At 38.9% G+C, this 22,346-nt stretch overlaps 1 protein-coding gene across 4 annotated transcripts in view; it reads left to right on the top strand.

Moving 5' to 3' along the window:
* Positions 1-22,346, top strand: part of mcf2lb (mcf.2 cell line derived transforming sequence-like b) — a 31,412-nt gene that overhangs the window by 7,984 nt on the left and 1,082 nt on the right. Inside the window, exons 2-33 of one of the 4 annotated variants that reach the window (XM_087803623.1) lie at positions 5,858-5,941; positions 7,171-7,285; positions 9,985-10,075; positions 12,951-13,070; positions 13,162-13,278; positions 13,804-13,953; positions 14,020-14,144; positions 14,232-14,346; positions 14,438-14,557; positions 14,620-14,811; positions 14,875-15,066; positions 15,624-15,783; positions 16,611-16,669; positions 16,757-16,842; positions 16,941-17,007; positions 17,085-17,200; positions 17,713-17,782; positions 17,843-17,935; positions 17,998-18,090; positions 18,158-18,283; positions 18,386-18,607; positions 18,684-18,776; positions 18,848-18,926; positions 19,418-19,490; positions 19,575-19,678; positions 19,896-19,997; positions 20,098-20,157; positions 21,151-21,216; positions 21,325-21,402; positions 21,630-21,739; positions 21,811-21,923; positions 21,983-22,086. In XM_087803623.1, coding sequence (XP_087659749.1) covers positions 5,858-5,941; positions 7,171-7,285; positions 9,985-10,075; positions 12,951-13,070; positions 13,162-13,278; positions 13,804-13,953; positions 14,020-14,144; positions 14,232-14,346; positions 14,438-14,557; positions 14,620-14,811; positions 14,875-15,066; positions 15,624-15,783; positions 16,611-16,669; positions 16,757-16,842; positions 16,941-17,007; positions 17,085-17,200; positions 17,713-17,782; positions 17,843-17,935; positions 17,998-18,090; positions 18,158-18,283; positions 18,386-18,607; positions 18,684-18,776; positions 18,848-18,926; positions 19,418-19,490; positions 19,575-19,678; positions 19,896-19,997; positions 20,098-20,157; positions 21,151-21,216; positions 21,325-21,402; positions 21,630-21,739; positions 21,811-21,923; positions 21,983-22,086 — 3,495 coding nt within the window. Of the gene's footprint in view, positions 1-5,857; positions 5,942-7,170; positions 7,286-9,984; positions 10,076-12,950; positions 13,071-13,161; positions 13,279-13,803; positions 13,954-14,019; positions 14,145-14,231; positions 14,347-14,437; positions 14,558-14,619; positions 14,812-14,874; positions 15,067-15,623; positions 15,784-16,610; positions 16,670-16,756; positions 16,843-16,940; positions 17,008-17,084; positions 17,201-17,712; positions 17,783-17,842; positions 17,936-17,997; positions 18,091-18,157; positions 18,284-18,385; positions 18,608-18,683; positions 18,777-18,847; positions 18,927-19,417; positions 19,491-19,574; positions 19,679-19,841; positions 19,998-20,097; positions 21,217-21,324; positions 21,403-21,629; positions 21,740-21,810; positions 21,924-21,982; positions 22,087-22,346 lie in introns of those variants that run through there. The other 3 variants (XM_087803620.1, XM_087803624.1, XM_087803621.1) reach the window with 3 other exon arrangements.

The following is a 22,346-nucleotide window of genomic DNA, read 5'->3' as shown; positions in this document are numbered from 1 at the left end:
CTCAAATCTCTCAATGGCTTTATTGTTTTGTAAGGGAAGGATAAAGTAACGTTCCAGATCTAAACAAGATTTTTCACAGGGAGCTGAAACTGAGATGTAAAAGTAGAGGGGGATTTCGTCCGTAAATCTATATATCCCTGTGGAAACAGAGTGGGTGTGGTTTGATGAGGAGTGTGGGAGCTGCTGGAGGCAAGGTGTGGCCGGTCTGACTGATCCTGTGACAGCGAATGGTGTGTGAAGTGGATTGTGCCTGTGAACACAGTTGTTAGCGTCACCTGAAGTAGTGAGTTATCAAGTCTAATAGTTCTTCATTAGGTTACAGGCGTTAGGCTTGAAGCCATCTATCTAGTCCCTGCATCTCTGTCAACACACACCCTGGCTGGAGGAGGAGGAGGATGTCGCTCACATATCAGATTTTTACTAGTTTTCAATCAATATTTGCCGACCACAGATGTCACTCAATATGAAGCTATAAGAGGGAGAGATTAAAACACGTTTTGGCATTTGCTCGGACAACTTTGCTGGTAGCTACAGGTCGGATCAGAGTGTTACATTCGCCAGGGTACAAACGGAGGCACCTGCCAAAACCAGGCTTTAATGGATGAGCAGCAGAAAAACAACAAAAGTTAGTGCAACATCCTGTTTCAATAACAAGCTTAAAGGGAGAGTTCATTCAAATCTTTCCTATTTTCGACTCACCCTCATGTTGACTTAAGGGTTGGGATTTTTTCCAGCGTAATCTGTTCCTTTTATTTATTTATTTTAAATGTCTATGACGATTGCAAACCGTGCCTTGTCTAAAAAGACAATGAAAAACATCAAACTACGTCCATACTGCTCTTGTAATGTAGTGTCGTAAACACAACATGGGATTTTTTTGTGGTGTCAGAACAGAATCAAAGGATGAAATAAGATAACACACGCAGTAAACAATAGAGAAACAGAACCAAGCACTAAGGCAGTCATTCAATTGTAGATTTTATTTTCCAGAAAACAAGTATTTACTTTAGTCTTGTTTTGAGCAGAGTAAATATCGCGCAAGCTCTAGACTGTAAATACTGTTAGAGACGAGCAATACGGAGGTATTTGGATGTATTTTGGTATGTCTTTTTGGTCAAAGAAAAGAGACCTCCGTTCATGACCCTCATATGTACATGCACTTTCTCCTATATCTCAAAAAACCTACGGATTACTCTGAAAATAATCCCAACCGTTAGTCGAGTATGAAATTATTGCAGTTTTTAGGTGAATTATCACTTTAGTTCGAGGGACAGCTGGTCTGTAAGAAAATGTACGTTGATAGAGGATTACATTTTCCTAAAGACCGCACAGGAGACTCTTTAAATGTTTCAAGATGATAATTCCTTCACTCCTATGGGAGGATACAACACGATTTAAAGTGGAGTCAACAATCAAGTTGAGAGTATTTTGTCTAAGTTTAGCTCCAGTCTCTTGGTGATGACTGAACTCCTCAACATTATTATGTTTGTCACCAAATGCTGGATAAACTGTAGCAAAGTAGACCATACCGACTGCAGTAGATTAAAGAATGTAGTCGGGTTAAAGCTTTTTAAGATATATGAATAGAATATATCTGTTTTTCACAAGAACGTAGTGACATTCTAGCAGTTGAATTCCAGCTAGCTCCATGTTTGTTTGTTAGCATAAGCTAGTTTGCTGCAGGGATGAATGATTCATTCTAACTCTTGACTTTTTCTTCTCTCCAAACATAAACATATGGGACTTCCTTCACTCAGCTTTTTCCTCCATCTTAAGTCTGGAAAACTAGCTGCAGTAAACGGGCACCATCACCTAACAAACACAGAGCATACTCAAAACCACATTATATGCTTTTCACATGAAGTTCGAAATTCATTTAATCTTTCTCTTCTGTTTACAAGAGGTGGATTTGTTATAATCCCTTAAATAATCTAAAATGTAATTTTATGTTTGGGCACCATGCATGAGTTGGACATCAAACCACAGTAAATTGTGGCTAGATCTCAAAGTTGCTTCTCACTCATGTTCCAGAAACTGCAGAACGAGTCTGTATTTGTTTTAAAACACGAGAGGAGGGTTGGAGTATCGGAGGGTGTGTAGGAGAACGACTGTTACACTCAAGACTCAGAGAGAGGAACTTACTGGAATCTAGAGGAATATTAGTGGTTGTTTCAAATGGATTGATGGTAGGTGTCATCTTTGTCATAATGTGTGTGTTTTCTGCTGATGTTGCTGGTATATCTTGGTTTATTATTACATAACATACACTTGAAGATAAACATTCTTGTCATTTATTTCATCACATGGATTCATAGTGAGTCAATTCAATCAAACTTTAATGAAAAACAGTTTTGTAATCTGTTTACAGTTATTGTTTCTTTTGGCTCTGCTGAAGTGGAGTGAGAAACAAACTAATTTAGAGTATTAAACAACACTTCATGTTGTCTTATATTTTCTGTCCTTACATCACAACTATATTTCTCAAACGTGCACAACGTTTTTAAATCAAAATATATATATTTATAGTTTGCATTATTAGACTTTTCACAGGTTACAAGGTTCAAGTATACAGATGAGGAAAATACTAAAAATGTGCTCTAATAGATATTGAGAATAGTGAGTAGTGAGCAACTTTTATTAATTAAATGAGCTAAAACAAAGTGGTAGCCAGATCGACGTTACTATTAAACTGAATGTGTACATTTACAGACATTAAACAAAAACAATTAAAAGTAAAAAACAAAAACAAACATTGTATACAGTTTTATAGAAAGTCAGTGTCTTGCAAAAGAGGAGTCGCCTGCTAGTCAAAAGATTATTTGGGTTTAAAGACGTATTGTCTCCATAAACCATTAAGCAGATAAGAAAAAATTAAAAAATGTGTTATCTTTTTTTGATGCTGAATTTGCTGTAGAAATATTTGTATACACTTGGAAATAACAGAAAAAGTAAGTAAGAAGATTTATATCATAAAGCTAGTAGTTAAAGTCATCGTAGAAAACATTTACTGACTACATGTAACAATTAATAAAAGAGGTTAAATAAACTCACACAGTGCAGAAGAAGGGTAATGGAGATATTTGTTATTAAAAATAAAGTGATTCAATTATACTACAGAACCTGTATTTATTTGAGAAATAGTACAAACTTTGCTTCTCGAGAAACAAGGAAGGGAGCTGAGTCACAGGGCTGACTGCCTCGGGTCCATTGAGCAAACAACCAAGGAGAAATGTCAACACTGTTCATAAAGTCATTTGGCCTTGTGTTGACTGAACCTTTAGACTTTTAAATTGTGTTTACCATCGTCTGTGGGAAACGTCCTTCTTATCAGTATCTGGGAAGATTCTCAAGAGGTTTCTCTGAAGTGAAGGACGATGGTTGAAATCCACAACTCAACCAGCTTAGTGATGACAACAACAAATCAACCTGAATTAGTAGGTAAATAAGAAACCACTATGTATGCCAGAGACAACAATACAGTATTATGCCACGTGCCTCTTTAAGGTGATCTTTACTTGAACAAATTGTGAAGAAAACGTGAGTTCCAGACACTTGACGTAGCTCTCTGACTTTACTGTCCAGTCCACATCCTGCAACAGACTTGTGAATTTTTAAGTGTTGATTTCAGGTGCTTGTTAAATTTCTGTCACGTATTCATCATCTCTAAAAGAAAAACCCATAGAAAAACAAATTTAACAGTTTTCAGTTTTGTTATTGCACTTACTTTATTTTAAATGAAAGGCAGAAAACAACATCCATTTTTATTCAAGATTCTCTAGGGAAATGAGACACTATAATTGACCAACAACACTGATCCTTTGATTTCTCCGAAACCTCATCGATGCCATTGCTCCAAGTCGGTGGAAGATGGATTGTCGCTTTTGTCTTTGGGAACTCGTGGATGTTGATGTGTGAATGTTGAGATGTACATTAATCCAGAAATAGAAAGAAAGTTCTCTCTATCACTTTTATTTTGAAAATAAAAAACTCCTTTCCTGGAAACATAAGATGATCAGGAACTCAATTTCCTGGAACTTGTAACAAACTAGATTGACTTATTCCATGCGTCATGTTTATGTCAATCAAATTATCTTCCATGTTGAGGCTTTTAATATTTGACTTTCCATACCTTAACGCACTGTTCAAAATATTATTATCATTTGACACTTTTAACAGCCACTAAACTTTAATTTATTAAGTAGAGAACTTGAAATTATATAATATATTATACATTGAAATTAAAGGCCAGTGAGAGCATAAGAGGATTTCTTTAATTTGTTTTTTTTGACAATTCATTGTACGACGGATGTTTGATCCACTTCCTGGAATGTGCCTTCAAACTGGTGGTTATCTACAAGGCTCTTATGGTGTTTTTCCCTGTTCAATATTTCCCACCTTGACTCCAGACCGCTTCTTGAGTTGTGACAGACTGGTGGGATTTTTCCTGTTTTAATCCCGACTCTGGTGTTAACTGTCGCGGGGTCATAGAGGTCACACATGACTGCTTTTTTTATCACTCTGCAGATTCTGCAGCCTCTCCTAGGCTGAATTTAATTTAATTATTTTCTTTTCTTTTAAAGCTGTTAGTTAACTTTTATGCCTGAATTATTCTCTTCTTTATTTACTTACTGTTAGGACTTTATGATTTTAAATATGCAGTTTTCAGCCTAGGAGGCTGAATTATTATTATTATTATTTTTTTTTAAAGCTATTCATTAACTTTTATGCCTGAATTATCCTCTTCTTTATTTACTTACTGTTAGGACTTTATGATTTTAAATATGCAGTTTTACCAATGACAATGGAGGGATTTATATTCTTAATTTTGAAGTTGGAGGAAGGATAAAAGAAGGGAAGGAGAAGGCAGGACGGAAAGATGGGCAAGGAAGGAGAAAAGGCAGCAGGATGAGGAAGGATGGAAGGAAGGGGGTTGAATGAAAGGAAGGAAGGGAGAAAGCAGAAGGCACTAAGGAGAGGCTGAAAGGATAAAGGAAAGAGAAGTAAGGGAGGAGTAGGAAGGATGCATGGAACGAAGACGATAGAAGGAGGAAGAAAATGGGAAGAATGAGGAAGAAAGAGAAAGGTGAGGAGTAAAGAAAGGGAAAAAAAGAGTAAGAAGAAGGGAGTAGAAAGGATGTAAGGAAGTTAGAAGGAGGCAGAGTAGAAGGAAGGACCAATAAGGAACGGGAAGAAGAAAGAACGGAAGGAAGGAAGGGTGAAAGAAAGAGGAAGAAGTGAGTAGATATTTTGAAGGGAGGAATCTGAGAAGAAAGGGTAAAGGGGGAAGAAAGGAAGGATGAAGGAAAGAGGAACAAGGAAGTAGGGATTAAGAAGGAAGGATGAGGAAGAAAGAGAAAGAAAGGAAGGAAAGAGGAAGAAGAAGGGAGTAGCAATGATAGAAAGAAGGAGGGAGGAGGAAAGAAAGGGGAGGAAGAAGAAAGGGAGTAGAAAAGATGTAAGGAAGTAAGAATGAGGCAGAGTAGAAGGAAGGACCAAGAAGGAGCGGGAAGAAGAAAGAACGTAAGGAAGGAAGGAAGGGTGAAAGAAAGAGGAAGAAGTGAGTAAGATATATTGAAGGGAGGAAAGGAAGGAAGAAGGGGTGAAGGGGAAAGAAAGGAATAATGAAGGAGAAAAGAAAAGGGAAGTAGGGAATAATAAGGAAGAAAGAAAAAGAGACGTTTTTTCGTTGAAATGTAGTTTATCGTCAGTAGTTTGTCTGCCTTGATTCAAAGTCAACCCCAATGTTTAATGTTATATTCATTTATTATATTTATTCATAAAAAGGTTGTTTAGAGGCGTCACACCTCAACTACTGTTTATTAAACCTCATTTAACGTGATGTTTTTCTGTTTTGCAGATGACATCATGCAGTTGGACAGCAGCCCCCTCCGAGCTGCAGACATCACCCCTGACCTCAGGAAGCAGTTCGCCTTTTTATCAGGTCACACTTTTGTGTTTTGTGTCCACTAGTAAGATCTCTCCCACATCGCATTCGATTTAGATTTATACTTTAGGACGTATGCTTGCACAGTGTAAGTATTTACACATGTTTTAATACAGTATAAATAAGGTACACGGTGTACAGCCAAACAAGGATCCTCAAATACTTCATACTTATTGATGATGTTGTTCGATACTATTCGTGCAGCTTCTTTCTTCCCTGCATGTTTAGTGAAATATTCTCAGTGCTTGGTTGCAGAAACCTCATGCCTGCAGCAGTTTGCTGAGAAAAGATCTGAGCCGGCGTATGAACCATGACCATGCACTTGCTGTTGCTATGGCGATGGGAGAAGAAAACGCAGGCAGCTAAATATTCTAGTCACAGGCGCTGATGAAGCAGCTGTTCAAGAAAGAGTGTGAATGATGGCGTCGTTGACCTACTTTTTAACATGTAGCAGAATCAAACCCGGGGGCCAAAGTTAAGAGTGATTAAACAAAGGTTACTGGTTCAATCTCACGCCAACCGTCCTTGAGCAAAATACATCCCGTCTTAAAAACATGCACTGCCTTAAAATATTCTGGGAGTTTTTTCAACAAAATATATTTGATGCATGTTGTTCAAGGGGTTCATATTTGATAAGTCAATAGCAAGACTCTTAGACCTTTACCCAGTCTTTACCGACAGCGCCATCTGGTGGATCTTCTCACAGGTAGTTTTAATTGGAGGCAAAAGTTGACAAAGCAGATTTTTTAAAAATCAAATTTATATTGCACTATTCTTTAAGTATTATCTGTTTACCTTTTCTTGTCTTACAAAACTGCTTTCAGTGGGTCTTGGATCTCTTAATTGGAAACAAAAAAAACGAATGTTGTACAGTATTTTTAGATTATAATAAGATCATTATTTTGTTCTATGTGTCAGGTTAAACTGCATATTCCTTTCTTTAAAAAAAAAATTGCTAATGGCTTGTCATTTAGGGGAAAACAACTGATTTATAATGTGAATATTTAAATATAGTAGATATATATAAAGTGAAATAATGTGAATTAAAAATACTAACTTTACCATGATTATGATGTTGTTTATATGTGGATTGGTTTAACATTATAGTCATATTTTCTCATATTCTAGGTGATCGGTGAAACCTTTTAGCTTCAAATAAAAAACAAACAAATAAAAGAACGTTATCTTCTTGTGACTTTAACATCTTTCTCTCCGTTGCCGATCAGGTGGAAGAGGAGACAACGGCAGCCCCATCATCGTCTTCCCAGAGTTTCCCACTTTTGGAGACATCACAGACCGGGAATTTCACAATGTTCTCACCTACTTGACCAGTGTCCCGAGGTGAGGAGTCGAGCACTTGTTTGGCTGTAAATTAACAAAACTTGTTTTTTGTGATGTAGAATAATATACCAGCAACTTGAAAAAAAAATTACGCGTTTTACCACCAGTAGATGGCGGTATGTTTCTATTGTGTAAACCAGAAAATTGTAAAATAACGTTTTTCTTAAACCAAAATTTCAACTTAATTAATCTGATTTCCTTCTATGATTATTCACATATTCCAGCCCTCCTCTTCTCTCCTTACATCCTCCCGTCCTCACAGTGCTGACAAACCGTTTAAAGCTTCGGCAAGTGTTTGGAGCTAAATAATTCAAGTTGACAGTTGAGCTGAATTGTGACACGGAATCACACAAGCTCGTGCACAGATGCACTCATGCGTGAGATATGCTGTTCAGTTACGATGTTTAAAGGAAAATCAAAGTTGTGTTTTCTCTTTCAAATATTTGTAAAAAAAAAAAAAAACTACCTAAGGGTTTATAAAAGTATTATTTTATGACTTTTATTCCACATATACAGGGTATTTGGTCATAAATACATTACATACAAGTAGATATTTGGATTGTCTGCTCATCAGTATCCTTGAGACTTGTTTTCATGGATATGATCTTGTATCATTGATTATTTAAGCGCTTCAAGGTCAAAGTTCAGGGGTCAGCGGTCAAGTTAAAGAGGGACAGTGGTGCAATATAACATCAAGCTGTTGTCATTAAAAAAAACAGATGGTTGGGCCGAGGGTCACCTGAGGAGCTGTGTCCCCCCTAGAAAACACAACATATACAAACTGGAAATTAATGTTTTATTTTCCTTTTAATACATTTGCATATCTGTGTGTCCATCAATCTGGGCCCTATACTTCTCCACCTTACCTTCCTACTCTTTAGGCAACACTTATCATCAAAACCTCAAACCTGTATTCAAATGCATTTTGCTCTGATGGATATTTAATCTGTTTTTAATTAAATATATTTATGCGCTTAAATCCAGACATTCAATTTCCTGCTCTGTTCGGCCCGCAGAGTGTGTTTTACATGCAATCATGCAGCAAATCTTTCTCTATAGTTGCTGCGGCAGTCGACCTCAGCAAAGAAGTCGCTCTCAAGACACGCATGAGTCGACACAATTTGTGTCAGAGTTATACGTGCAAAGGATGTGGTTTTTAATTCATTTTCATGTTGGGATGTGTGATGAGTCACGTGTTAAAATTCATTTTGTTTCTTACTGAATTCATGAAACAAACAAATTTTATTTTAACTCTGAATTCTGGTTTCACTTTTAAGTCTTTGGTTAACAACACAGGAAAAGATTCTTCTTTTACTTCTGAAAATGAGTTTCCAGAATTTTTCACTTAGGAAATATTTTATTTGGTTAAATAGTAAAAATTGTGTTTTCAACGTATTTCTGTTATTTCTGCCGTATTATTATTTATACAAATTTTAAAGTGTTACTATCTGTTTTACATACTTAAACATAAGCTGCAGCATACATTTGCACAGTTTATGTTGTTCATTTTAGGTCTTGCTCCACATTCTTTGGTCCTTAAGAATGGTGGAAGTTTCTTCTTTCACATATGTAAAGAAGTTTCCAGATTAATTGTGTACTAGGGATAGTTGTTGTAGGGATTGTTTTGGTTTTGTCTTATGAAAAATAGCTTGGTATAATGAAAACACAATATATTTTTCAAAAAAATCTTGGTTTATATTCCATTAAAACCAATATATTGGCAAATTATAATTTTGCTCTGAATGTATTTCTGTTGTGAGGTCATATTCAGATTTAAAAAAGCCAATTTAGCAAACGTTTTTATCTGGGAAAATTAACCACAATAAAGGCAATGTAAAATATATTGTCATATTAAATCTAGTAGTATAGGTAGTAAAAAATAAAGTTAACTTCAGTTGTTAAATTGGTAAAGAAATGTTATCTAAACTCTGAATATAAACTACTGATTTGTGCTTAAATCCTTGACCTTACGCTCTGAGATATTAAAATATTTCGCTGCTCACAAAGCCCGGGTCTGTTTGTTCGTCCCTTCCCCCACATCTGTCCTATTCCACTGGCTCATGGAACTGTCCATCTCTCGACTGCCTGCTTCTGATTGGCTCTTCCACCGGCGTCTCTTGGCAACCAATTAGACGTGTGTGTGTGTTGGGAGAAGATGCTGGAGTGTGTGATGTCCCCAAAACATTGTCGCTCTGCCCGCAGACAGGACTACACACTTTTTCTCAGCGTACTACTTTTTTGTTTTACACGATGCTGGACTTGGATTTAAACAGTTTAATATAACCTGGAGTATCGACGAGTGTCACTGCAGGTACGCATGATTGGTTTCTCTGATGAGCGTCACACTTGTACCAGTGTTTAATACATGCTGCCCCCCCGCTCTCCTGGGACTATCTGGAGGAAGGTGGGGGGGGTTAAGGGGGAGATGGAATGATGGCCAAGAAACCTGGAAGTACTTGACAATAAGCGTTTATGGACTGCACCAGCTGCCTGAGGAGATAAAAGAAACTGGCATAAAGACTTGTCTTTAGAATGATTTCACGCACCCGGCAGTTGGAGATTCTTGAAATGTGGTGTCAAATAGAAAACAAATACAAATAAATCGATTTAAAAGTGAAGTCAACTTTGGAAAAATGTGTATTGTTTTAATACTTTCATTTAGAAAGTGTGTTTTAAATGCATTCTTTTGTGTTTTGCAGTTTGTCGTCGACTGGCGTGGGCTTCATCCTTGTCATTGATCGCAGGCAGGACCGATGGGCAGCCGTCAAAGGGACCCTGCTTCGCATTGCTGTATGTTTATATCCTCATATTCCTTTGTGTTTATCTCTTTGTTTCACCGGCGATACTCTCGGGTAAGGTCATAATACTAGTGGTGTTTCGATGAAGCTTCATGATACTGTGTCCTCATTTTCAAAAGGCCACTTTAATCTTCAGCTCTGAACCACTTATTTTTATAAAAAACCTTTTATAAAACGGAGAGCACCACCTAGTGTGCTTTGAAAAAGACAACATCTTACTCATCTGTTTCATGAGTCATCAAAACGTTGTGACTAAAACATAATACATCTTCATATATAGGAGAGAAACAAGAAAGTATATGCAATCACATCGTGCCAGAGGAGGACACAATTAGACACAAAGACTAGCAACAACAACAACAACAAAAAAAAGCCTCCACTGAATCCATTGTTTTACAATTCTGATTAAACAAACCTGGCATAAAGAGAGGGGGGGGGGCGGTGTGGATATATGAGCTTCACAGGAGAGAAAATGAGAGATGAATATCACCACTCAGAGGCTCCAGAGACTCACTCACTGGTTTGGAAATGCAGCCAGGCTTTATTAATCCCACAAGGGGGCTTTAGAGACTGACAGTGAGCGAGGAGGGGGGGTTATTCTATCATCCCAGTAATAATGTCCTGTCTGGAGCGAAGCTTGCTGGTGCTAAATAGATAAGTGAGCCTGATTAAAGCCGCCTGAGTACAGCGGAGACAAGTTTGAGACAATCATTTACTGAACGAGAAAAGAATGTGAAAAGACTGAGAAAATATAGGTCAGTGTGTTACTAGAATTGTGGTCAGTGTGTTGTGAGGACCCTCTGGATTATAGCTCATAGTCATGGATATGTTTTTGTTTAACCTACATATCAGACAGCAGCAGCAACGACAATAATAATAATAATTATAATAATAATACATTTAAAACCACCAAGATTTCGATATCAGGCAATTTTCCTGCTTCTTGGAAGTGATTTTGCAAAGTTTCTCTGCTTTCCTTCTATTACTTTCTGCTTATTCTTTAAATATTATAGGTTAAAAAATGCTATGTTGTGTCTTATTGTTGACTCTTTTGAACAGAACTTATTTATTGGTTAATCTTTGTTTTCTGTCAGGTTGGTTTTATGCTTTATTTGTGTTAGAAAAAAATCTGGCAATCAATCTTGAAAGTGATTTGCACCCCCAATCTGCTTCACTCATCTTAGTGTAATATTTCAAGAAACTAAAATATTAAAAAAAAAAAACACATAAACATCATTTTCAGTAGTCAAAGTGCTAAAGTGGTTCCTGGTAGAAATTCATTTTGTAAAGCTGGAGAATAATTAATTATATAATTATGTTTAGCTAAAAATGGCTTTTAAATGGCTTGTAGGAGAATTAAATATGTAACATTTCACCACAATGCTTGTTGTTATTGTAAATATTAGATGTTGTCTGGTTGTTTCTTTGACGTGTTGTTCTGAAATGTCAACAACCAATCAGACGCAATAATGACTTCAGAAAAGTAATTTGATGCTAGATGGAAAAGTAAATGTTTGTTTACGCTTAAAGGAAGAAAACAGATTGTCATTCTAACTAAATAAGAAACTGCTCCAAGCTAACATTAACCTTCCTCAGCCCTCAACTTGAACTTTTGTATAGTTCCAGGTCACACAGAGGTGTGATTGAGAAGTAACCTATCAATATGTCTTAGTTTTAATTGAGAAATACACTCACAGGCTCAGCAATGAATATATTTAAGGGTTAACGGTGGATGTAAACCTACATATTAAACAGCAGTTTAGTTCACAACAGCAACCATTCAAGCATTACCACCGCAGGCTGATTTGATTTATTAATCCAATTAAATTTATCCCCAACTGACTTTCCAACAATGCATTTGTTGTCAGTAACGCTTACGGCAGCAGATCCTGAAAACCCACTGGGGTGGACAGTCGGGTCGTTGAGGTCCTTAGATAATTAAAGCAACATTAGCGTTCACAATGCCGAGCCAAGGACACTTCTCTGTTTCTTTGACGATTAATATCTTCTCCTTTTTTTTCTTTTTTTTTAAATTTTATACAATTGCTCCAACTTTCATTCTTAAATATTCCATTTTTATCTCAGATTTCATTTACACCAGGGGTCCCAAACCTTTTTAGCACAGCAGACCGGTTTAACGTCACCATTATTTTCACAGACAGACCTACAGATAAAGCAGTAAAAATAAAACAGCGTGACGGCAAATCAAATAAACATGGTTTGTTTTCATTTTTTTTCGCTAGTTTAAATAATTGTTCTGTTAGTAACTTAAACAAAATAGTGTCATGACATGTCACAAGTCTTATTTCAATATTCCTTTAACAAAGCTTTTCAAAATAAATAAATGTGAATGTAAATGTAGACAGTAGGCAGTAATAATCAATAAAACACCAATTTAATAACATATTTTCAGTACTGGTTTGTTATTTGACCTGGAAAGAAGTTCTTCATTTGTTTTCATTATTATGTGAAGCATCCTTGTATTTGAACTATTCGGTTATTTTTATACTTTTTATTTGAACATTTTTGTTTTGCAGTTTCACAGAAACAAGGTATAAAAATAATTAAAAAAAATAAAAATATTCCATAAATGTCACTCAACCGAACCTTTTAAACACAGTTATATACCGTTAGTTTTCTCCCGTCTTTATTTTTACATGAATACGGTTTGCCAAAGAGAACTTTTCTGCAATTTTCATAGTTTTAATCTTCTTAAACTGTATCTGCCATGAAAAAATAAGTATTTATTTAACAGCATATGAACTATTGTAACCAAAAGTCTTTACCTCTGTTAATTCATTATTTACCCATTTATTCTGTATTTTTGTTGCCATGAACAAAATTGTAAAGAAAAAGTCGGTCCACAGGGCGCTTTCCCGGGAAATCTCCAGCTGGTTCTGGTTCTGAGGCCCACCCAGCTCCTCCAACGAACCCTCTCGGACCTCCTCTTCAAGTTCAACAAAGATGAGTTCAAGATGAAAGTTCCGGTGGGTGCAGTCCGGTCAATAAACTATACAAATATCTACTGTGTATGAAACGACCTTATAAGTATTTTCTTTTTCTCTGCTTTTTGTTCAGGTGGTCATGCTGAGCTCCGTCACTGAGCTGCACACGTACCTGGACCAGTCGCAGCTCACACAAGATTTAGGAGGAACCCAGAACTACTGTCATGAAAAATGGATCTCTAATAGAACTGTGAGTTAAACTTTGGTTTAGATAAAATCGTAATCTTGTAATGAATTTAAATCAATATTGTTTTTTTAACCTGATTAAATAAGTAATATTGACTTGAATTTGAGACAAATTATACATATTGGATTCACCACCAGCTCCTCTGGACTCCAGATTATAATTTATTTTCCTGTAAAGTGTAGCTAGATTGCTTATGACCATGAAGTTTGAATCCTGATGCGAGAGATGAGTGAGTCCTTGGAGCTTCATGCGGATCTATTGTAGGAACAAAACACTATTATTTTGTATCTTGTTGATTTTGCAGCCAGATTTTCATTTGTTGATTGACTTGGCCTGCCAAGTCATTTTCTGTGGCCCACCAGATGGTGGCCTCCAAATAAAAGTAGATGAATAATTGATGAGGAGATGCAGAGATAAAAAGAATGATAAAAACACAATCAGACTTTAACTTCCTGCTAAATAAAGAGGTTGTTCAGCCAGAGACCTGGACTGTATGATGGAGTTTGACATGTCTGTTCCATGTCTTAGGCTATTGAAGGCTTCGCTCTCATGGTGAAGAGAACAGCGCAGGCCTTGCAGTCCTTCGGGACAGAACTGGCTGAGACAGAACTTCCGAATGAAACGCAGGCGACCAGCGACCTGCTCAGTTCACACTCCAGCAAGAAAGCTCAAATGAAGGTAGATGCACCAGTAGACCATCTCAACAGTGTTCCGTGACTAACACGAGAGCTTCTCGTATTTAAGGACGATCTGCGAGAGGTTCTGGGGCAAGGCAGCGGGTTGCTGGAGGACATCAACGAGCCCGTGGTGACCGACCCGGACCACAACATGAACCAGGACGAGCTGGAGAACCTGGCGACGGTTCAGAGGTCAGAAGAACCTGCCTGTGTCTTGTGTAACCTCTGCCAAGGAGGTTATATTTTCTTCACCTCTCTTTCTCTTCACTCGTACGCTAGACTGCTATCCCAGCTGGACGAGACTGAGAGAGCCTTCGATGAGTTCTGGCTCAGACACCAGACGAAGCTGGAACAGTGCCTGCAACTGCGCCACTTTGAGCAAAACTACAAAGAGGTGATAGAAGCTTCCAGAGATGATGAAATGTGACAGTAGGCCTGCAGAACTCATGTGTGTGTGTGTGTGTGTGTGTGTGTGTGTGCTGCAGGTGAGAGCTCAACTGGACCAGCTGAATGCAACACTGGAAAACTTCGGTGAAGTTGGGATCAGCCCCGCACACGCTGACCACGTCCTGTCCGAGCTCTGCTCCTACGAGGAGAAGACTTCTGTGAGTAGATGTTGTTTTAAAAGGATTTATAAAGCGGATTATTAACTGTTTCTGTTTCACAGGAGTTGATTGACAGATGTACAGCTTTGGCCCAAGAGGGCGACGAACTGATCCGCAACTCTCACTACGCGGAGGATTCGATTCAGCCCAAATGCAGCGAGCTCAGAACGGCCGCCGAAGATCTGGTTGTCAAAATGAAGGAGAAAAAGGATCATCTGCTCAAAGCCATGGAGCTCCATCACTGTCTGGAGCGGGTGAGACACAAAGAAAAAAAACATCGTCACAGTTGATTCTGACTCGTCTCCCTGTCGCGTCAGGCGTCCAAGTGGTGTGACGAAGGTATATACCTGCTGGCCTCGCAGCCCGTCGACAAGTGCCAATCACATGAGGGGGCGGAGCTTGCTCTGCAGGAGCTGGAGAGTTACCTGGAGGGCGAAATAGAGAATCGTTTGCCAGAACTCAGCGTCATCTGGGGAGATTATGATGCTGTTCTCAACCCGCAGTTCAGGGTGAGAGTCCCTCCAAGTATTTACACACACCTTTTTGATGAACCCTCACTCGATCGATTGTTTTCACCTCTGATTATATACAGATTTATATCAATTTATATCAATTTATATCAATAGACTAAATAAGGGAAAAAATGGTTGCATTTTGTACATTTCTCATGCAAAATATGAGTCAAATTTTGGGTTCGAACATACACACATAATGAGATTTTCTTTTGCACAACAGTATTGCACCACACTATTTTGTCCCTTTACCTCTTTGCATTTCTTGCAAAGCAAAAACTTCCACCTTCCCAATCCTTCCAAAGATGGATGGATCCAGACAGTTTCTTGAACCAAAATGTAACCAGATGTTCCTCGACCCCTTAACGAGGTTTTCTGAAAGTTATTTAAATCCATCATCAGTTATTTTGCAGACACACAATCAGACGATCACACAATCTTCTTGGCAGATCTATCAAACTTCCTGTTTCTCTTACAGACAAATACATGTAAAATTTTGCTTTGTTATTGCCGCATATTTTCGTCTGTAAATTGTATATATCTGTGTGTGTCAGGATCAAGTGGAGAAGGTTTTCCAGAAGCAGACGTCCATGCTGGAGATGTTTGAGAAGAGAAGGATCAGCCTGAAGAAGCTCGCCGCCAAACAAACCAGACCAGTTCAGCCTGTCGCTCCCAGACCCGAAGCCTTCATCAAGTCTCCCCACAGCTCTCCTGGTCAGTATATACGATTGAAGAGATTGTTTTTGGCTCCCCCTAGTGTCAGGTCTGTGTCTGGTTTTATCTTCCTAATAACTTCTAAAAGTCTCACAGTTGGTCATATGAAAACACTGTGTCTGCCCCGGGGTTCTAGACCAATTTGGAGGTCACATGACACTCGCAGACTCACCGGGTGTGTCATCCAGACAAGATACTTGGTCAAGAAAATTATAAAAATAACAGCTAGAGTTCTACCTGAGTCATGACTGAACAAAGTTAAAGAAATCGTTACAGAAAATCTGAAAATGACAATAAATATGACTAATTCTGTATTGAGATTGAGACTTTAATGAAGCAGCCAATTCACTCACAGTATAAAACTGTAATTATTATACAAAGTTACAACATCCAAAGAATCAAATGTGTTACTTTTGTGTTTTTATGACAACATTTAAAGTAACACATATTAAACATGAAACCCTAATGCAAAGTTGATAAAGACTGTAATACATATTTAACTGGTAATTACCATATAAAATCAACAGCTCTAAAAAAAATGATCATGATTTAATAATTTTAAGGTCAAAAATACTAAACTATGCTAAGTTATGGTAATTTAAAATATATACTTGTTTTATTGAACTTATATAATACAATTCAGATTTGGGTAGGGTTTAGTTTTTTTTCATAAAAGCAAGTTTGTTAGATGTTTTATGAATCAACAAATGATTGATTAGACATCAGACTTTATAAAAAAAATATATTTAAAATAAAAAAACCATCATGTATAAAAGGATCTGAGCATTAAAACTGTATTGTATTGTCCTTCGTGGCCCCTGCTGCAGCTCACAGAGGACAGATGGAGAGGGCCAAGTCTGAGGGAGACGCCGGGAACTGTGAGAAAGTAAGTCGATACTGTCATGATTCTTCGAAGCGCTGTCTGTTATGTATTCTTTTCATCCTGATCAAACATGTTTGTTCTGCCCTGAAGGGAAGCGGCCAACTGCAAGACGGAGACGGCAACAGCAGACATGCGTCTCTGTCGGAAGAAGAGGAGAACCTGGCGGTGCTGAGGAGGTCAGGGGGTCGAAGCACTTTCATCTCTTATCAAATAACACGGCAGATGGGTCGCCACAGTGAGATTAATTTCCTCCGTGATAAATGTTTGTCTGCAGACATGTGATGAATGAGCTGCTGGAGACGGAGCGAGCGTATGTGGAGGAGCTGCTCTGTGTTCTACAGGTGTGTGACCACGACTGTCCTGCTCACGTTCTCGAGCCGACCTTGTTGTCTAATGTTGTTCCTGTCTCGTCTCACAGGGGTACGCCTCTGAAATGGATAACCCGTCTATGACCAACCTCATCCCAGTGCCCTTGCAGAACAAGAAGGAGGTGCTGTTTGGAAACATGCCTGAAATCTACCACTTCCACAAGAGGTGATCAGCGTCATCTAGTGGTCGATCATGATACATTACATCCATAATGTATGATGGCTGGAGAGTTAAAAACAACCTTTATAAACAAAATTACAATTTACTGAAACAAATTTACAAAATATTGAAACAAAATTTAAGAAATTCTTAACTGATTTACAAAGTTTGAAAATGAATTTACTAACTGAAACAAATACACAAATACACAAAATTGACTCAATTCTTCTCTGCCTAAATTTACTCCGAAACACATTTACAAACTTTGAATATTTTTTTTTAACTCTGAAATAAATGTACTACATTTGGAAACAACCAACTATACCCAGAAACATCTGTACAAAATCTTGAAACCGATTTACAAACTCTGATATACATTTACAGAATCTAGAGAAAGATTTACATACAAACAAAGTTTTGAAATACTATTGAAAAAACACGGATGTAGAAATGAATACATGTAGAAATACTACCATATATTATATATTAATACTAAGGATGTTTCTCATTATTTCCAGGACGTTTCTGACGGAGCTAGAGCAGTACACCGACTGCCCAGAGCTGGTTGGCAGATGTTTTCTTGAGCGGGTAAGTGTCCAGAGATCTTCTCCTCATAAAGACTCGTCTGGTGACGTATCTGCTCCTCAGATGACAGACCTGCAGATCTACGAGAAGTACTGTCACAACAAACCTCGATCTGAGAGCCTGTGGAGGCAGTGCTCTGACTGCGCCTTCTTCCAGGTAAACACACACGCGTGTGTTTATGGCGTGTCGTTTCCTAATCCAAATGTTTGTCTCTGCAGGAGTGCCAGAAGAAGTTGGAGCATAAACTGGGTTTGGATTCTTATCTGCTCAAACCTGTCCAGAGGATCACCAAATATCAGCTGCTGCTAAAAGTACGAAGAGAGTAAATGAAACAAATGTTTTTGAATCAGTGAGCTCAAGACTGTTTCTTTTTTGCAGGAGATGCTGAAGTACAGCAAAGGCTGTGACGGAGCTTCTGACCTGCAGGAGGCGCTCACAGCCATCTTGGGAATCCTTAAAGCTGTTAATGACTCCATGCACCTGATCGCCATCACAGGATTTGAGGTGAGCCGAGACAATCAAAACGTTCTTGTGTTATTTTTGTTGATTTTGTTCCATGTTCTTCATGGGAAGAAACACAGCTTGACTCTTGATTTGTGTCGTCAGGGAAACCTCAGCGACCTCGGTAAGCTGCTGATGCAGGGTTCGTTCAGCGTGTGGACGGAGCACAAGAAAGGTCACGCCAAGGTCAAGGACCTGGCTCGCTTCAAGCCCATGCAGAGACACCTGTTTCTCCACGAGAAGGCTCTGCTCTTCTGCAAGAGACGCGAGGAGAACGGAGAAGGTTACGAGAAAGCGCCGTCCTACAGCTTCAAGCAATCTCTCAGTGTACGTACCTGCTCTAATGCCTTTTGTTGAAGTTCAGTTTCACCCCCAAAATTAAAAACTGGTTCTTCCTGAGCAGATGTCCGCGGTGGGAATCACCGAAAATGCAAAGGGAGACACCAAGAAGTTTGAGATCTGGTCCAACTCTAGAGAAGAAGTCTACATCGTCCAGGTCAGGACACAAGTCTTCAAATGTTCTAGAGTTCTGGTCCACAGTTGGACTCATGTCTTGCTGTTCCTCAGGCACCGACGGCGGACGTGAAAACCACTTGGGTGAATGAGATCAGAAAAGTTTTGACGACTCAGCTGCAAGCATTCAGAGGTCATTCTTCATATCTTTTCAACCTGCCAGAGAGTCGTCTGCTGGTTAACATGGCATAAATCATCATTTTGATATAATAAATTATGCTTTTTTAAGAAAATAATAATGATATAAATATAAAATATCACGCGGAACATCTTGTGAATGACATTTTGTCAGTTTTGTTAGTAGATTTGAAAGGAACTCTGATCCTAACCATGTTTACATTTTTAAGAGCTTAATTTAAAGTTGTTGAGAAATAATTTATCCTTTAAATCCTAATCAAAGGATGAATGTTTAGGTCAGAACCGGTTCACAAAGTAGTGTTCTGTTTTTAAATCAAATTTTAATTCCGTTAAAGGTTGTGTTTGTACTCAGATTTATAATCAAATAGTCAAATATAATTGAATGGATTTGCTTAGACATCTTCTTTGGTCTTTTTGTGCAAACTAAACGAGAAGAGAAGGTAGTTTTAAAGCATACTTATATTGAAATACCTCACTGTCCTTCAGAAGCCAGACAGCAGAGGGCGCCAGATCAAGTTTTCCAGTTTCCACCCGGGTCAGGTGGAACAGTGAGTCTGAGGTTTGTCTGTTTGTGGTTTTAATAACTTATCAATATTGCTGGTGTTTTCTTTTTAAAATTGTGTGTGGTTTGTCGTCCTCGCAGTCCATTTAAAACTGCACCAAAAAGCTTGAAAAGGGGAGATGAGAAGAAAAGTGAGCCGTTCAGTCCTGACGCCAACTCGTCCTCTCCAAACCCTCCAGGAAAAGGTGAAAAGAAAACCCATAATAATCACACCTTCATCTATGATTTATTCCCCCATTACTACTTTTCTTTACTCACCTGGTGACTCTCCCGTATTTCCCACAATATTCTTTAACATTTTTCCATCTTACGTTTTATCTGAATTGGAAAAACTTTCTCCTTTTCTAGACCTTCCTTTCTTACCTTCCCTCTTTTCCTCGCCTGTCCCTCTTTGCTTCCAAGTCGGCTCGGACGACGCTGTGACGAGTCCGACCTCTGACAGACACGCCGCGGCTAAAAAGCGCTTTACTTTGCAAGGATTCAGTAACCTGAAGGCTCAGAAAGGTAACCAGGAGAAGGTTCAGTTTTCATCCCCATGTCGTCACCAGCACCGTCCACTAGTTCAAGCTGAGCCAGAGACAAACCTGCATGCTTGCTTCCACAGACTCTCCCTCTGCTGACGACAAAAGTTTTACTTTACCCATCAGCATTCTTCTGTCAGCAGGTACTCACGGTGACATGTCGCCATGACTCCATTCCATCCCTGACTGTGATCTTAGTAGTTCCTCATTTTTTATTGACATTCTTTAATTGTATTTGTTTATGCAAAAACGTCATGTGTGTTTTGTTTGTAGCTAGAAAACATGACCAGGGCCATTGAAAACAGCTTCTCTGCATAAAAATATTTGTTTTTAACTAAACAAATACCAGTTAAAAAAGCAAAAGCATTCAAAATGTTCTTTTTGAGTAAACCATGTGACTTTGTTCGTCAAAGTTAGACTTATTTATCAATTGTTGCGACAACAAACAGTTTCTCTATCATGAATAACACATTTTTTATGACACTTTAAAAAAGAATAAACTAAAAAAATAGTTACTTTTTCAACCAAATTGCTTAAAAAAAATGTGCATGTAGAATACTGAAGGTATTAGTAAAGAGAGAGCAACTCTATCAGGTCAGGGAAAAGCAGAACAAGAAAGACCCTATAAAATTCATTCAAATTTGACAAATTTTGATGAAATTTAAACCATACGTTATTCCATACAAAGTGAGCGGTATAAAATGGTGACGAAGATCCCATTAAAAAATTCAAATACATCCAATTTTGTAAAAGTTTAAACCATATGTTTATCATAACACATAAGAAATAATTACAGGATCTATTTTCTAAAATTGTGAAAAATGGGGGCAGAAGACCCTCCCATGGAAAATTAAATAGGATTGAAAATCATACCATATTTATGACATATTAAGGAGGATAATATCCATAATTTCTCTTTCTTCAAGTTCACCACATTAGTTGAACTTGAAATTTACTGTAAAATCAAACTAATAATGAAAAATCGTGTTCAAGTCATAATGTGAAATGAAGTTAATGTCGACTAGTCCAGACGTCTCCAGTCTAGATGTCTGTGTGTGAAGTACTAGATCTGTAACTAGAACCTTCACTCAGACGCGTCTGTCAATCATTGTCTCACCTCTGATTCTTGTCTCCAGGATCTCCACCCAGCCCGGATCAAAGCACCAAGCGCCAGAGCGACCCCACTCCATTCGGGTTCAAAGGTAAACACACACCTGACACACCCCTCCGACTCGCCCCGTGACACCCACCAGCAGTCCAGCCCAGTCTCTGACTCGAGGGGGAATGACCTGTTGCCCCCTGTCCTTTAGATGCCGCCCCCCCGCCACTCCACCTGACCAGGGCCAGGTGGATGAGCACCTCTAGTCTCTTACAGACAAAGCTGAGAGGTAGACATGAAAGCAGGTCCATGTTTCTGCACTCGTGGGTTCTTTGCACTTCCCTTTAAAACTCACCGTCAGACGGAAGCTTCTCTCCTTCGACTCTCACAAAGCATGCTCTTCACAGCAGGCCTCCTCCTCCACCTCCTCCTCCTCCTCCTCCTCCTCCCTGGTTCTGTTGCTGGTTCTGCTCCCCTTCATCCAAACGAACCCCTCACCCTTGACTTGTCCCGCAGGCTGGAACAAAACCTCTCTGTCTCTGGACGCCTCTGAGGAGCACGACGACTACTCCAGCACGGAGGAGCCGCTGAACTCTGACCCCGAGGACGAAAACGTCATCAAGTTGGTGAGTTTGCTTCGTTTCGACCAAAGAAACCGTTTCAAACTAACTCGATGATTGACATTTATCTTTCTCAGAGCGCCGGCAAATACACGGTCATGTCCAACTACGAAGACGGCAGCAACCAGGACCTGTGGATCAAGAGCGGAGAGATGGTCCAGGTGGTGAAGGAGGGCGACGACGGCCAGTGGTGAGGAAGCTGCGACCCGAGACGCTTCGTCTTGTTGCTTCAACTTTGCTTCTCGTCAGGCTCGTGCGCAACCTGAGCTCCGCCAAGGAGGGATGGATCACGGCCGCCAGCCTCACCTCCATCATGCAGAGGTCCAAATCCTGTCAGTCCCTGACCAGCTCAGGTGGGTCGTTTGAGTCCATTAACCATCATGACACCACTGACGCTTCAGGGATAAGAAATAATAATACATTTCAACACGTGTTGACTGGTACTGACCACTGCGCCTAATGAGAGCTACAAGAGCAAGATGTTTGTAATATTTGGCAGGTTGGTAATGAAATACAAAGGGAGGAAAATAAACAAAAAATATGTGGAATAGGGCGAACACTATTTCAGAACATGACAGTACAAATTAGACCGGGGGGGCCTCACGGGGCTCAA

The sequence above is a fragment of the Callionymus lyra genome, chromosome 12 (assembly GCF_982586985.1).
Source record: "Callionymus lyra chromosome 12, fCalLyr1.hap1.1, whole genome shotgun sequence".
Classification (NCBI taxonomy): domain Eukaryota; kingdom Metazoa; phylum Chordata; class Actinopteri; order Syngnathiformes; family Callionymidae; genus Callionymus; species Callionymus lyra.
Note: the sequence above shows the minus strand (reverse complement) of the source record. Positions and strands in the feature narration are given on the sequence as shown.